Below are 12,835 nucleotides of genomic sequence, written 5' to 3'. Positions count from 1 at the left end.
CAGACAGACTAATCCTGCATACACACACAACGATTTTTTGAACGCTTATCGTTAAACGATATCGTTTGAAAAAATCGTTCACTTTCTGAGTCAAACGATGAACGATTATCGTTCATGCGCGTTCATGTTTGTAGTTCAGTAATGGAGCGTACACACGGTCAGATTTGTCAGACTTGTCAGATTTGTCAGATGAACGATTGAACGATTAAACGATCTGAACGATCTGAACGATTTGAACGATTTTACCAAAGTTTTGAACGATTTGAACGATTGAACGATTTTTGACTACATTAAAATGAATGGAATCGTCCAAGTCTGACTGCAAACCCATCAGATGTCAGATATCGTTATCTGACAAACGGGAACGCGCATCGTTGATCGTCCATCGTTCAGGCATGTCAGATATGAACGATTTTCCATCAGATATGAACGACTGAACGATTTTTAAATCGTTATCGTTCATATCTGAAGGAAAAATCTGATCGTGTGTATGCACCATAAGACTTGTCAACTCAACGATTTTCATTAAGGGAATATGCAAAAATCGTTTGTAGTTCAAAAAAATCGTTCATTACACTTTAAAAAAATCTGACAGAAAATCGTTCATAAAATCGTTGGTAACAAAATCGTTGTGTGTGTATGCAGCTTGTGCTCTGCTCGGAAGCTTACAATCTTCATGCCTACCTTAATTTTGTTTTCCTGGATTGCTACCATGGCACTGGGAAACAGAGCAGTTTATGCCCCATTCTAGTCAGAAGGGCAAGAAATTGAGCTGTTGTTACCTCAGTTTCTCCATCATAACCCTAGTCTTCTAGATCAGAACAAGCTTGAGAAAAAATATTTGGGGTGTATTTATTGCCAGAAAAAGACAGTGTATATATGAAATGGGATGCAGCCATAATGTCGACCCCACAATGTAGATCGTTCTGATCCGCAGAAGGTTGACATGTGATATGTCAGGATTCTGCATGGACAAGAGGGTTACAGTTAGACTATGGGTGGGGATTGTTAAGGTTAGGTTGCAAGAGGAGGGTTAGGCACGAGGGGGTGGTTAGGGATACTCCCAAAACAGTTGCACGATCAGCCATATGTCATCATGACATCACCGCCAGAGCAACCGTCACCACTAGACCACCAGGAACGTTTTGTCAACATTGTAGTCATGTCGACATTTTAACATTCGCCCTGATGAATGCCGACAAAATATACTACACCCTATGTAATATTGTCTCACCTAATGATCATTACGGAATGCATTGGGGCATGGAAGGGATATATCATAGCACTAAATTACACAAATGCAGGCAAAGGCTGCAGTTATGTATTTGAACAGAGCAGACATGACTGTATTGCCAAATATTCAGTTCATACTTAAGCTGCTACTGGCCTGTTTGAATGAGCCTTAACTGAGGCTATTTATGATCGTGCTCTTGGCTGATAAAACTTCTGTATACTCTGAGCTTGCCATCATCCATCTGGCCATTGGTTCTTTCAGAAAGTAGATGTCCTGACTATGACCCTCGCCAGATGTCTACATTTGCATTTTGCGGGTTATCAGAGATGGTAGTAACCAGCTATCCTGATTTATAGGCAACTCTGAATGAACCTTTTTTGGAGAAGCTTTGTGTCATGCAACAACTTTATCTTCATGATCTGCCAGTTAAAGCACTGACACCTGTAATACATGGATCTTTTTCACTGTTTTTGCCCAGGCAGTATCTACCGGAAAGGCTGTGCCTACATCATTTCTCTTAAGCCAGGGGATCAAAGCAAAGTTCTATTACTTACTAGCGCCCAAAAACAAATTCCTACAGTGCAACTTTTAGTGTTAGTTTAGGCCACATGCTTTCTTGCAGATACAGTATGTCTTCACCCGGGTGTTCTGACAGTCCTATTCCACAAGAGTGAAAGGACTGTTAATGAGCGAGCCTTTAGTGCGTTATCACTGAGGTCTTCCTCCAGACCAGCATCAAGGAATTCTGTGACTAGTACATAAGCTCACCCATTCAAGGTTAGCTAAACTTTGTAACATTTCTGAGACTTTGTGGAGCTAAGCAGAGCTGTTTGCACAGCTTGTCTTATGTGTTTTCGCACTGCATGCTCCGGAACTTACTGCACTCAAGTGTGGGTGGTGCAGAGTCATATGCATTTCGATTGTATCTATACCTATGACCATAAAGGCATAAATGAGTTCTCACTTTGGCAAAGTGCCGTAAGGGCATGTCAGCAAAATGTAGACTTTGCAGGGGTTGGTCGTAAGCGTACCTATCCCTTTTTCCAGGTGTATCTTCTGCACATAGTGTAGGCGAGGCGCATGCTGGCACTGATGACGATGACTATTAACAAAACAAGGCATACACATAGGGGCGGCTGCACAATTCTGCATATAGGCGAATATACACATCTTTCCTGTGCGTGCCATTTTGTAGACCAATTTACTTCCAAAACTGTACAATGCCCATTGACCTTTTACTGTCTGCTAAAAAGGTTTAGCTGGTCCTTTTCAGACAATCCCCAGACCATTAACCTGAGTGTTCACCTCCATTTAATAGAAATACTCAAAATGGACCTGGACATTTGCTACAATGACTTGTTTCAGGCTCTCAGGAGAATGCTGTCCAAGTATGCTACATCCTTCCCACAAATGTGCAGTAAGCGTTCGATTGTATGTGCAAATAGTTTTCCAGTCTTGGCTAGCCAGTCCCCCTGATCCAAGGTTTGATTCACTAATCTATGTGACTTTCTGATAATTAAATCAATCGGAGTGAAGTTATTGACGTGTCCTGTTGACTGCTTCATAGAACCCTGCTTTCCTTCATACGAATAAAAGGAGAATATATTGCTATCACGCTTGAACCAGTGATAACTCTTCTTTTACATCTTTCCCTAACCTATCTTGCAGGATCACTTCTGGAGGGGAGCAATGCCTTAATGTCGAGGGAGGGATGTCCTGAATTAAGTCTGCTGCAGAATAAGATATTTTCTATAGACTGAACAAACTAAACTAATAAGGACAAAATCTGGTTGGTAGCTGCCGACCCAAAAATAAAATTTAGCCAGTCCTCATATTTTTGTTACGTGCAAACCATTTCTTATTTCTCCTGCAATGGCTATAAGTCTTCCCTCTGATGAGAAAAGATCCTGAATAATTGATGAAACTGAACTGACCTCTTGTTTCTTAAAAAAAATAATATATATATACTCGCCCCATGGACTTTGATCTGGACAATGACCGGTGTTTGAACAAGTGCATTTCAGCTCATGAAAACATTGCTTTCAAAAAGCATGTTATGCATAGAATCGGTGGCGGATTTCCTAATAAAATCCCCCACCCACAGGGATTACCCAGCAGTGGCAGTGACTTCCCATTGGAAGTTCTCCCTGCTAATCATTGCTGAACAGGCAGTGCCAGGGGAAGGGGTTTTCGCCCCCTGGGACTGCCAGTCCAGACTGATAGCAGAGCGCATTTCCCATGGGAAGCCACTCCCCTGATACTACGGTAGTCCTTACCGGCTTCTAGGGGCTTTAGCTGATGCAGTCCCTAGATACCGACCCGCTTGCTATTAGCGGGATTGCGATCATGCGCACAATTACAGACTCCCTGGCCAGACAGTTAAGGGGCCGCCGCTGCATACAATAGGTATTTTCTCCTAGTGAATTGCAACAGTGTCAGAAGAGATCTCGCAAGGTTGAGTCAAAGTGAATTCAGGAGTAGTAAACAGCAGATTGTGTTTAAAAATCATGCAAGTTGGCATACTGCCCCCAGTCAATGGTTTTGCTTTAACTAAGTGGCAGAGGCTGAGCCCTGCTGTAAGCAAGGTGAAGTGCACTCTATTATACCCCTTTTACACCAACCGAATAACCCGGGTTATTGCCGGGTCGACCCGGGTCGATGCTCTGTGTGAACGGCTCCCAGAAAAATTTCCCGGGTTGATTTACCCGGGAATCTTACTCTGGTTGAGAGCAGGGTTGAACACGGGTTGTTCCCGGGTCATGAGGCAGTGTGAACGGGTGCTACCCTGCTTATTTGACCCGGCTAGCTCTGAAAGATGCTGATTGGAGCTTCTGGGGCACAGGCAGGTGATGTAATTTGTCAGTGCCCTGCAGAGAGAGACGCACATGAAGCCATCGCTTGCCTGCCTAACCTCCTGCACCACAGCAGCCTGACCAGCAGCCACAAAAGCAGGCAGGCACACAGCCTGCCACAGCCAGAACAGCAACCTGCACCACAGCCTGACCAGCAGCCACAAACGCAGGCTGATACACAGCCTGCCACAGCCAGAACAGCAACCTGTAGCAATGCTGTAAGCAGTCCCCGCCCCTCTCTTTTGTTGCCTTTTGTGACCTCATCTTTGTCAGCCCTTAAAAAAAGACCATTTTTAATGACATCTATAGGGAAAAGCAGGGATTACCCGGTTTCAGTGTGAACGGGGCAAACCCGGGAATAACCCAGGTCGAATTGCAGTGTAAACGGGGTCTGAAGCAGAGTTCGACCCGGGATTGACCAGTGTTCAAATTCCAGGGTCGGACCCGGGATTTTGGTGTAAAAGGGGTATTACTGTGAGGACAGTGGAGAAGGTTAATTGGACTCTTAACTAGCAGGAATAGAATCTGGCATTTGAGTCATGTGACCAGATCTGTTTGTATATAGGTACTTTTAGGATGTTTGCACTTCTCTTGTCAATACCACTTGCTGCTGTTGTCACAGTAAGTAAAACAGTCATTCTATGCATTAACATCAGAAGTTTATTTCCTATAAGTATCTTAGAGGTGTGGGTTGTTTTATGTTTCTGATGGAGGTAGAAAAGTACTTTTGAATTAAGCTGCGGTAGGACAGAGAGCAGGCAGGTGCACTTTACGTTCATGTGTCAAAGAAAAATTTACAATTTGTAAATCATTGTACGTTTAATTCAGTTACTCACCACTGTAATATATCTAGTTTTGAAGATCATAATAACGTTAATATTCTAAAAAAAAAAAAAAGGGGGGCAGCCTTGACCTTCGTTGCCATAGATACATGAATTCCACTGGGCAGCAGGCCTAGTTTCGTTGTCCTGATGGTATATGTTGCCCCCTCTCATAAATACAGTTAGTGCAATCCGAGACCTTTCTTGGAGTTGTAGAATATTCAACTGCACACTCCCCTGAACATGGCAAGATCAATCCGTGCTATATATACTTTACTGGATAGTGTATATAGGAAATGGTTTAAGATGGGATAGTGGTTATATGTGTCAAATATTCCTATTTAGCTAGACAGCGTGCGCTTGCCTAGCAAAACCACATCCACCACTTATAGGGCAACAGTAACCTTGTGCTGCATGCTCAGAAAGCCACAAATCACACAGATGAAAGTTTGTCAAGCAGACCAAATTATCAGATGTTTCATCCATACTGGAATATGAACATGATGTTCTTTTTTTTTTTTTAACGTAAACTCTTAAGCATGTTTTTTTTTTTATGCACAGTTATTGGAGATTTTAAATTATTATTTTTCTTGGTTCTCAGAGTCTGAAAAGGAAAGAAAAAGAATATGAACACGAAATGGAACGTCTGGCCAGAGAGAAAATAGCCACACAGCAGCGGCTGGCTGACTTGAAGAACGAACTCAGCCAGTGGATGGATATCTTGGAGATTGACCGAATTGTGCGTCAAACTGTTCAGCCAGAGGACGACCAGGCCTCTACCTCCACAGCTTCAGGTACCTTACAGTCATGGATAATGGATGCCATTTATTTAAAATGTTCCATAGGCGACCATGTTCAACACCATCTCATGACAGTGACCATCTTGTTAGTTGCTATGGGTAACACCGAGAGATACTCAAACATATTCAGAATTTTACTTAATTTTATGGGCACAGAGATGTATTTGTAGGTCACAGTGAAAAGAGAAAAATTCTAAATATATAATAAAAAAAAAATTAAACTCAAAAACTGTATGTCATATGGGGGAGATGTTTCAAACCTTTATAGAGGACAACAAGTTGCCTGTAGCAACAAATCAGATTCTAACTGTCATTTTATAGAATGTACTATATAAATGGTAGCTGAAGCTGATTGGTTGCTATGGGCAATTTCTCCAGTTGTCCTTTTCAACCTTGTCATTGTTTCTTTTAAATGGCTCTGAGATTCAGGCAGCTGTTTGAATTTTAGATTGAGAACTGAATTGCAGCCAGTTTGAGCGCGGTTTCTTCACATTTACGTACAACACGTTTTCACTCACCTCACCAACTGTGTATCTCAGTCCTATTAATTGACCTTCTGCCTGTTGCACATGTTTTAGTGTGTGTATGTGTATATATATATGTGTGTGTATATATATATATATATATTTATATATATATATATATATAAAATATATAGCACTGCTTCTATTCCCTGACCTTATTATTGCTGTGTAAAGAGCTACGAATCTTATGTGCTTCTCTAGTAGCTGTGTGACTGTCTCTGTATTTATTCAGAGCATTGTGCAGTACATCTAGTCATTGCGTCTATTTTACGCCTTCAGCTGCTGACCCCTACAGTCTTTTCCTAATATCGCAGCTGATATATCTTGATAGAAAAGTGGTATTTTAAGGGAATACAGTACTTTTGGAGGCATTGAAGAGCACTTTATTCTTGAGATGTGTTGGTTCTTTTTTACTTCCCACCAACTTAGCGCAAGTTCGCATTTTACTTCCCACCAAATTAGCGCAAGTTCGCATTTTACTTTCCACCAAATTAGCGCAAGTTCGCATTTTACTTTCCACCAAATTAGCGCAAGTTCGCATTTATCTTTAAAAAAAAAAAAACCCACGTGATAGCCAATAAGATTCGGTTTTCACATCTGAACTTAACCAATCCAAAACCGAACCACTCATCTCTTAATTTATTCCCAACAAAGCACGTGTACAAGACTTGTGTTTCCTTTTTGTTAAATTAATACATTTCTTATGGGGTTATTTGTGAAATGCAGATGTATTGTAACCTTAGCAAGCAAGAAGACATTTGACATTATTCTCTATTGCTGCTTCGTTGCTAATGGTTACTGCACAGTTGTACTTTATTAACCACTTATGACCACCTGTCTGATATAGCAAGCAGCTCAGATTTAATTGATCCAGCTTTCCTTTGTAGTTCTGCTTCAGTCGTGAGTCCACAAGCATTAGATTAATATTACAAGTAATCTGTTGCTAGAAAAAGGCATAGGGAATATAAAATCAAATAATGATAATAATATAGTCTTCACAACTGACTCCATGTCCGCTAAGGTCCTTTCATAGCCCTCCAAGTTTTCACTTATCCCCTGTGACAGAAAAGGGCACAATCAACGCCAGTTGTTATTCAGCCCCTTCTGACCCTATCCTAACTTATATAGGAGATAAGGTTGCAGTCTGCATCAACCTGGAGCTGGTTTCCTGGCTGCGATCATAAGAACTGTTTGTAGTATACCAATTATTTGAATGCTGAGTAGTTTTCTAAATGGCCACAGTAGTTTATATCCCACCTTATACTCCTCTTGAGAATTTGTACACATGGATCCTTTGAATCCATGTACCCCTAAAATACACTAGCAAAAAAATAATTCTGAAACCAAAATGTATACCTTTTGGTGCCTGTAACTGAATCAGATATATTACAAGTAAGTGGTTTCACTACTCAGAACTAAGCAATCACATTCTGGGGTCATATTCTGAGATTGTGCTAATTGCATAAAATTTAGCTTTGGGAAGGATTATGGTAAATTCCCCAAAAAATTGTAGATTTTCTTATTTTTGTGTATGTTTTCTATATGAAAAAGGGAGAATTAGAGGCATTCTGGTGCTACTGGTCGTGTTTGCAGCTCGAGTGTACACTGATTTTACCCTTGAACCAATAACAAAGCACTACAGTGTGGATAGTACTCTATGGCGCCCACAACCACATGAAATATATCAACATTTAAATAAGAAAAGACACTTCTCATTAGATCTTTCTAGTGATTAGTCTCTCAGTTATTGATCCAGAAGATTGGCAAATAAAAGAATATACAGCGATAGTGTGATACTGTTTTGAAAAGATGGTGATATAATAGGTATATGAATTGTATAATACAATCAAAATATATATTCAGGCTGTCAGTGTACCCCTTTTGAATTAAAAGCTTACTTCAATCAAGTCTTCAAATCACAGTGGTGTTTTGTTGTATAGATATTTTGGTGACAAACATCTCTGCTGTAGGTAGTCCTCATACAGATAAATAATTTAGTAGATACACATAGTACAATGTAGTAATTTAATATAACAACATTTAAACAATAAATGCAAACCAGTAGAAGGATAGAATGCAAGATTGGAACCGCACAAGATAAACACTTTAAGGGCGGTATTCAATTGTTTCACTCCCCGCCCCCTACGCTCCGAACAGGAGCTATTCTATTGTTGCTCCTGTCGGGCGCGATCAGTTGCCGGTGCACCATTTCAACCCACCACTTTGGTCGGGGGTAGCCGGTTTATGAGGCTAAACCTGAACATTATGGGCGTGATCAGCGCGAAAATCGCCAACAATTGAATAGCGCCCGCGATCTCCTATCACAGACAGACAGAATATCTGATGTAAAGGTGAGTGAAAACCTGGGATCCAGTGATCATCAAGCAGTATGGTTCAGAATAAAGACAGATACTGACTCACCCCATACAAAAACAAAGGTGTTAGATTTTAGGAAGGCTCATTTTGCAGGGATGGGAAGATGTGTAAGCAAATCTATGGCAGTGTGGAGGAACTTGAAAGGAATGCAGGAGAGGTGGGAAAATTAAAGTGCAATATTAAAGGCAACAGATCTTTGTATCAAAAGGGTTAGGAAAACCACAAGGAAAAGGAAGCCAGTGTGGTTTGGGAAAGAGGTAGCAAGTATTGTGAATGCAAAAAAGATGGCCTTTAGGAAGTACAAACAGACGCAAAATAATTAGGACAAAGAGGTGCATCTTGTAAAACAGAAGGAGGCTAAGAAAGTAATCAGATGTGCAAAGGCAAAAGCTGAGGAGAAAATGGCACAGTCAGTGGGTAAAGGGGGCAAAACTTTTTTTAAGTATATAAGCAAAAGGTGGAATAAAAAGATAGAAAGAGGGAGTCTTGTTGAGAGAAACAATGTAATAGCTGATCATCTTAATTATTTTTGTTCAGTATTCACTACTGAGAGAGAGGGAAAGGGGCCATAGTTAAGTTGCAGGTGTAATCAGAAAATAGAGGTAGGAACAAGCACATTTACAGAGGAGAAGATCCTAACAGAACTCTCAAAACTGAAAGTGGATAAATCAATGGGGCCAGATGGGATACATCCAAGCAGAGCCGTAGCTAGACATTTTGGTGCTCTGTGCGAGAAAGTTCATTGGTGGCCCCCGCCCCCCAAATTCCTATATAATAAAAATCTGAGTCATCTGAGTGCCGCCTCATTCCGCTACATTTCATTGGTGTGCCCATCGAGGTTGGACACACGAGAGGGCAACGGACGTGGCTGTTTGCTTACAGCAAATATATATACATTTTACATATATATACACACACACACACGCACACACACAAACTGCATATATATATATACACATACTGCATATATATATGTATATGCTACACACATATATACACATACATTTGTATGTGTGTGTGTGTGTGTATATATATATATATATATATATATATATATTTCTACATCAGGGTCCATAGGGCATCCACAGGATACCTTGGGGTATAGGTGATGACGTCAGGCATCGAGCACCCTAGAGTTAAGTTTTCAGCCTCCCAGGATGCACTAGGGTCCCCCTCCTATACCCCGCCCCCGAGCCAAGGCATCTCAGTTTCGTTGGTGCCCGGCTCGGAGTCAGAGCACCTGTTTAGAGGGGGGCTAAGGATAGCCCCTGAAGTTTTCTTCACGGCAGCTGTGGCTGCCCATCTGGAAGTACAGCATGGACCGTCACTACTGACGTCCATGCTGTCTTCCCTACAGCCCCGCCGGTACCAGAACGCCGGTACTGAACCGGGGATGCTGGTAAGCATCTGGGGTCACAGCTAGCGGTGACCCCAGATGTTTTGGACCATGGCCGGATTCAAGGGGGCAGCAGGTAAGCAGCAGGGTCCCGCGGTTGGTCCCTGCTGAACACATGGTCCAGAGTCCCCAGGCAGGGGGCTCCCTGGGGACTGGCTGCAGCGTGGAGACAGGTAACAAACTGCGCTTCCACTACCCCCCTGGGACAGCGGACCGCAGCTGAGCGGTAGCGCTGCGGCGTCCCAGGGGTTAATTGCATGCCAGGGGAGCGCGCCTTCCCTGTACACAGCCGGCGCCTCCCCCGCTGCACACAGCCATCTCTGCACCTGCCGATTGGTCCTGTGGCAGCGCTCACAGCGCTTGAAGGATGCTACGGACCGTAAGGTGGAGATCTGCCTAAAGTCCATTTATTCCCTTGCGGGGGGGGGGGCATCCAGACCGGCTATGGCCGTATGTTGGGTAGCCAGAACTATAGAGCGCTGGGCCGATAGTTTGGAGGCGTCTTTGGATTCCGACTGTTCGGCTGAACAGGCCGAGTTGGTAGGCAATCTCCGGGATTCGGCCACTTACATCAATGAAGCAGCCTTGGATATCAGTACCCTAACTTCTCGGATTTCTTCAGCAGCTGTAGCTGCTCGTCGCACCTTATGGTTGCGATCTTGGAAGGGGGACGCTGATTCCAAAAAGGGCTTGGAAGCTTTGCCTTTTAATGGAGAAGTGCTATTTGGTCCGGATCTGGACAAAATTGTAGCCACGCTGGCGGCAGCCAAATCTGCATGTCTCCCGTCTGCCGCGGTCCCTTCCAGTTCAGGTACGTCGTCCTTTCGGCCTTACAGGGCCCAGGGTAGGCCTAAAGCACAGTCTTTTCCCCGACAGGCTGGCCCCCAAAAATCGGCCAAGCCCCGGAAACAGGCCTGGAGTACCAGACGTCCGGCCCCTAAGACGGTCCAGGCCTCCTTTTGGGGGATCCCAAAGTGGGAGGCCGCCTGCTGCAGTTCGCCCAGTGTTGGTCGATAACCACGACAGACATTTGGGTTCACGAGGTGGTTTCTCACGGGTATGCCCTCTCCTTTCGGCACAGGCCTCCATCCCGATTCTTCACCACGGGCCTTCCATTAGACCGGAACAAAGCAGTGGAACTGCGGAAGGTTTTGCACACTATGCTCCAGGCTGGAGTTATAGTGCCTGTTCCATTCTCCCAGAGCGGCCAGGGTTTCTATTCCAATCTATTTTTGGTGCAGAAACCCAATGGGTCGTACCGTCCGATTCTCAACCTCAAGGCCCTCAACAAGTCCTTGAGGGTGCCGCGTTTTCGGATGGAGACCCTACGGTCCATCATTCTGGCGCTGGAACCTGGGGATTACATGGTGTCATTGGACATACAGGACGCTTACCTGCATGTCCCTATTCTTTTACGCCATCAACAATTCCTCAGGTTTGCAATCCGCAACGATCACTTCCAGTTGCGGGCGTTACCTTTTGGCCTGGCGACAGCACCACGAGTGTTCACCAAGGTCATGGCGGTCATGGGGGCTTATCTGTGGCTGCAGGGAGTCCACTTGTTGCCGTACCTAGACGATCTTTTGTTGGTAGCAGGATCTCCAGAGCTCCTTCTACGCCACTTGGACCTGACGATTGCAGTTCTGCAACGTCACGGCTGGTTAATAAACTGGCAAAAGTCCACCCTGATCCCGTCTCAGAGGATTCTGCACCTCGGAGCCATATTGGACTCCAGTCAGCAGAGGATCTTTGTGACGGGGGAAAAGATCTCTGCCTTACAGTTGAAGGTGCGCAGTTGTCTGCAGAGTCGCCGAGTGTCTCTGCACTCGGCGATGAGGTTACTGGGCTCCATGGTGTCAGTATTCGACATGGTGGAATATGCCCTGTTTCACTCCAGACCTCTGCAGCAATTGATTCTGTCCAAATGGAATGGACTGCATCAGAGTCTAAAGTCCCAGACGATGGTGCTCACTCCGGAGGTTCGCCTGTCCCTAGCCTGGTGGTTGCAGACGACCCATCTCAACCAGGGTCATCCGTTTTGGGTGGCGAACTGGGTCCTGTTAACAACGGACGCCAGTCTTCGGGGCTGGGGAGCGGTCATGGGCAATATATATATATATATATATATATATATATATATATATATATATATATATATATATATATATATAGTATACATTTATTTATTTAATAAATTCAGCACACGAGTTGTAATGGGGAGGCTGCTGTGCTGGGCTGGCCATTACTTTTAATACTGCCAGTGCCACTGCCAGTCACAGTCAGACCTCACCTGGCAGTAGCAGCTCTTCGGTCCTGCATCATCTGGTTTCCAGCCCTGCTGTGTGCTGTCTGCTGTGTCCACACTCCGCGCCTTTCCTTGCCAGCCACCCCCAGCACACAGGATTGCAGCCAGCAGCTCCTCTGTCCTCTGGGAGCCTTGGGCGGGGATACGTCATGATGTCATGACGTCATCACGTCTGCGTCTCTCCTGCCCGGCTGCCCTAATACTGTGGATGCCGGAGCCGGAGGCTTTATGTCATAAGGAGGCGGGGAGGCAGCGTCTGTGTGCCCTGCCTTTTCTGTGCTGGGCGCCGCGGACACGCAGCAGCGGCCGCCCGACACTAGATGAAACAACAATATAGAGAGATGGTGGGCGGTCGGTGTTCCACCCTCAGCAATGTTGCGCTCTGTGCGGAGGCACCGACCACACCACCCTAGCTACGGCCCTGCATCCAAGGATACTAAAAGAGCTTAAATGGGTGCTGGTAACACCATTAGCAGAATTATTCAACCAGTCACTAGCTACTGGAGTAATTCCAGAGGACTGGAAAA

The 12,835-nt window shown here is 44.3% G+C and overlaps 1 protein-coding gene across 5 annotated transcripts in view; it reads left to right on the top strand.

Moving 5' to 3' along the window:
• Nucleotides 1–12,835, top strand: part of MNT (MAX network transcriptional repressor) — a 103,787-nt gene that overhangs the window by 77,490 nt on the left and 13,462 nt on the right. For all 5 annotated transcript variants that reach the window (XM_088449465.1, XM_088449464.1, XM_088449463.1 and 2 more), the window contains one exon: nucleotides 5,509–5,701. In XM_088449465.1, coding sequence (XP_088305591.1) covers nucleotides 5,509–5,701 — 193 coding nt within the window. The remainder of the gene's footprint in view (nucleotides 1–5,508; nucleotides 5,702–12,835) is intronic.

This window comes from Taudactylus pleione, unplaced genomic scaffold (genome assembly GCF_031769625.1).
Source record: "Taudactylus pleione unplaced genomic scaffold, aTauple2 ptg000485l, whole genome shotgun sequence".
NCBI classification, from domain to species: Eukaryota; Metazoa; Chordata; class Amphibia; order Anura; family Myobatrachidae; genus Taudactylus; species Taudactylus pleione.
This window is presented reverse-complemented; position numbering and strand designations above follow the sequence as displayed.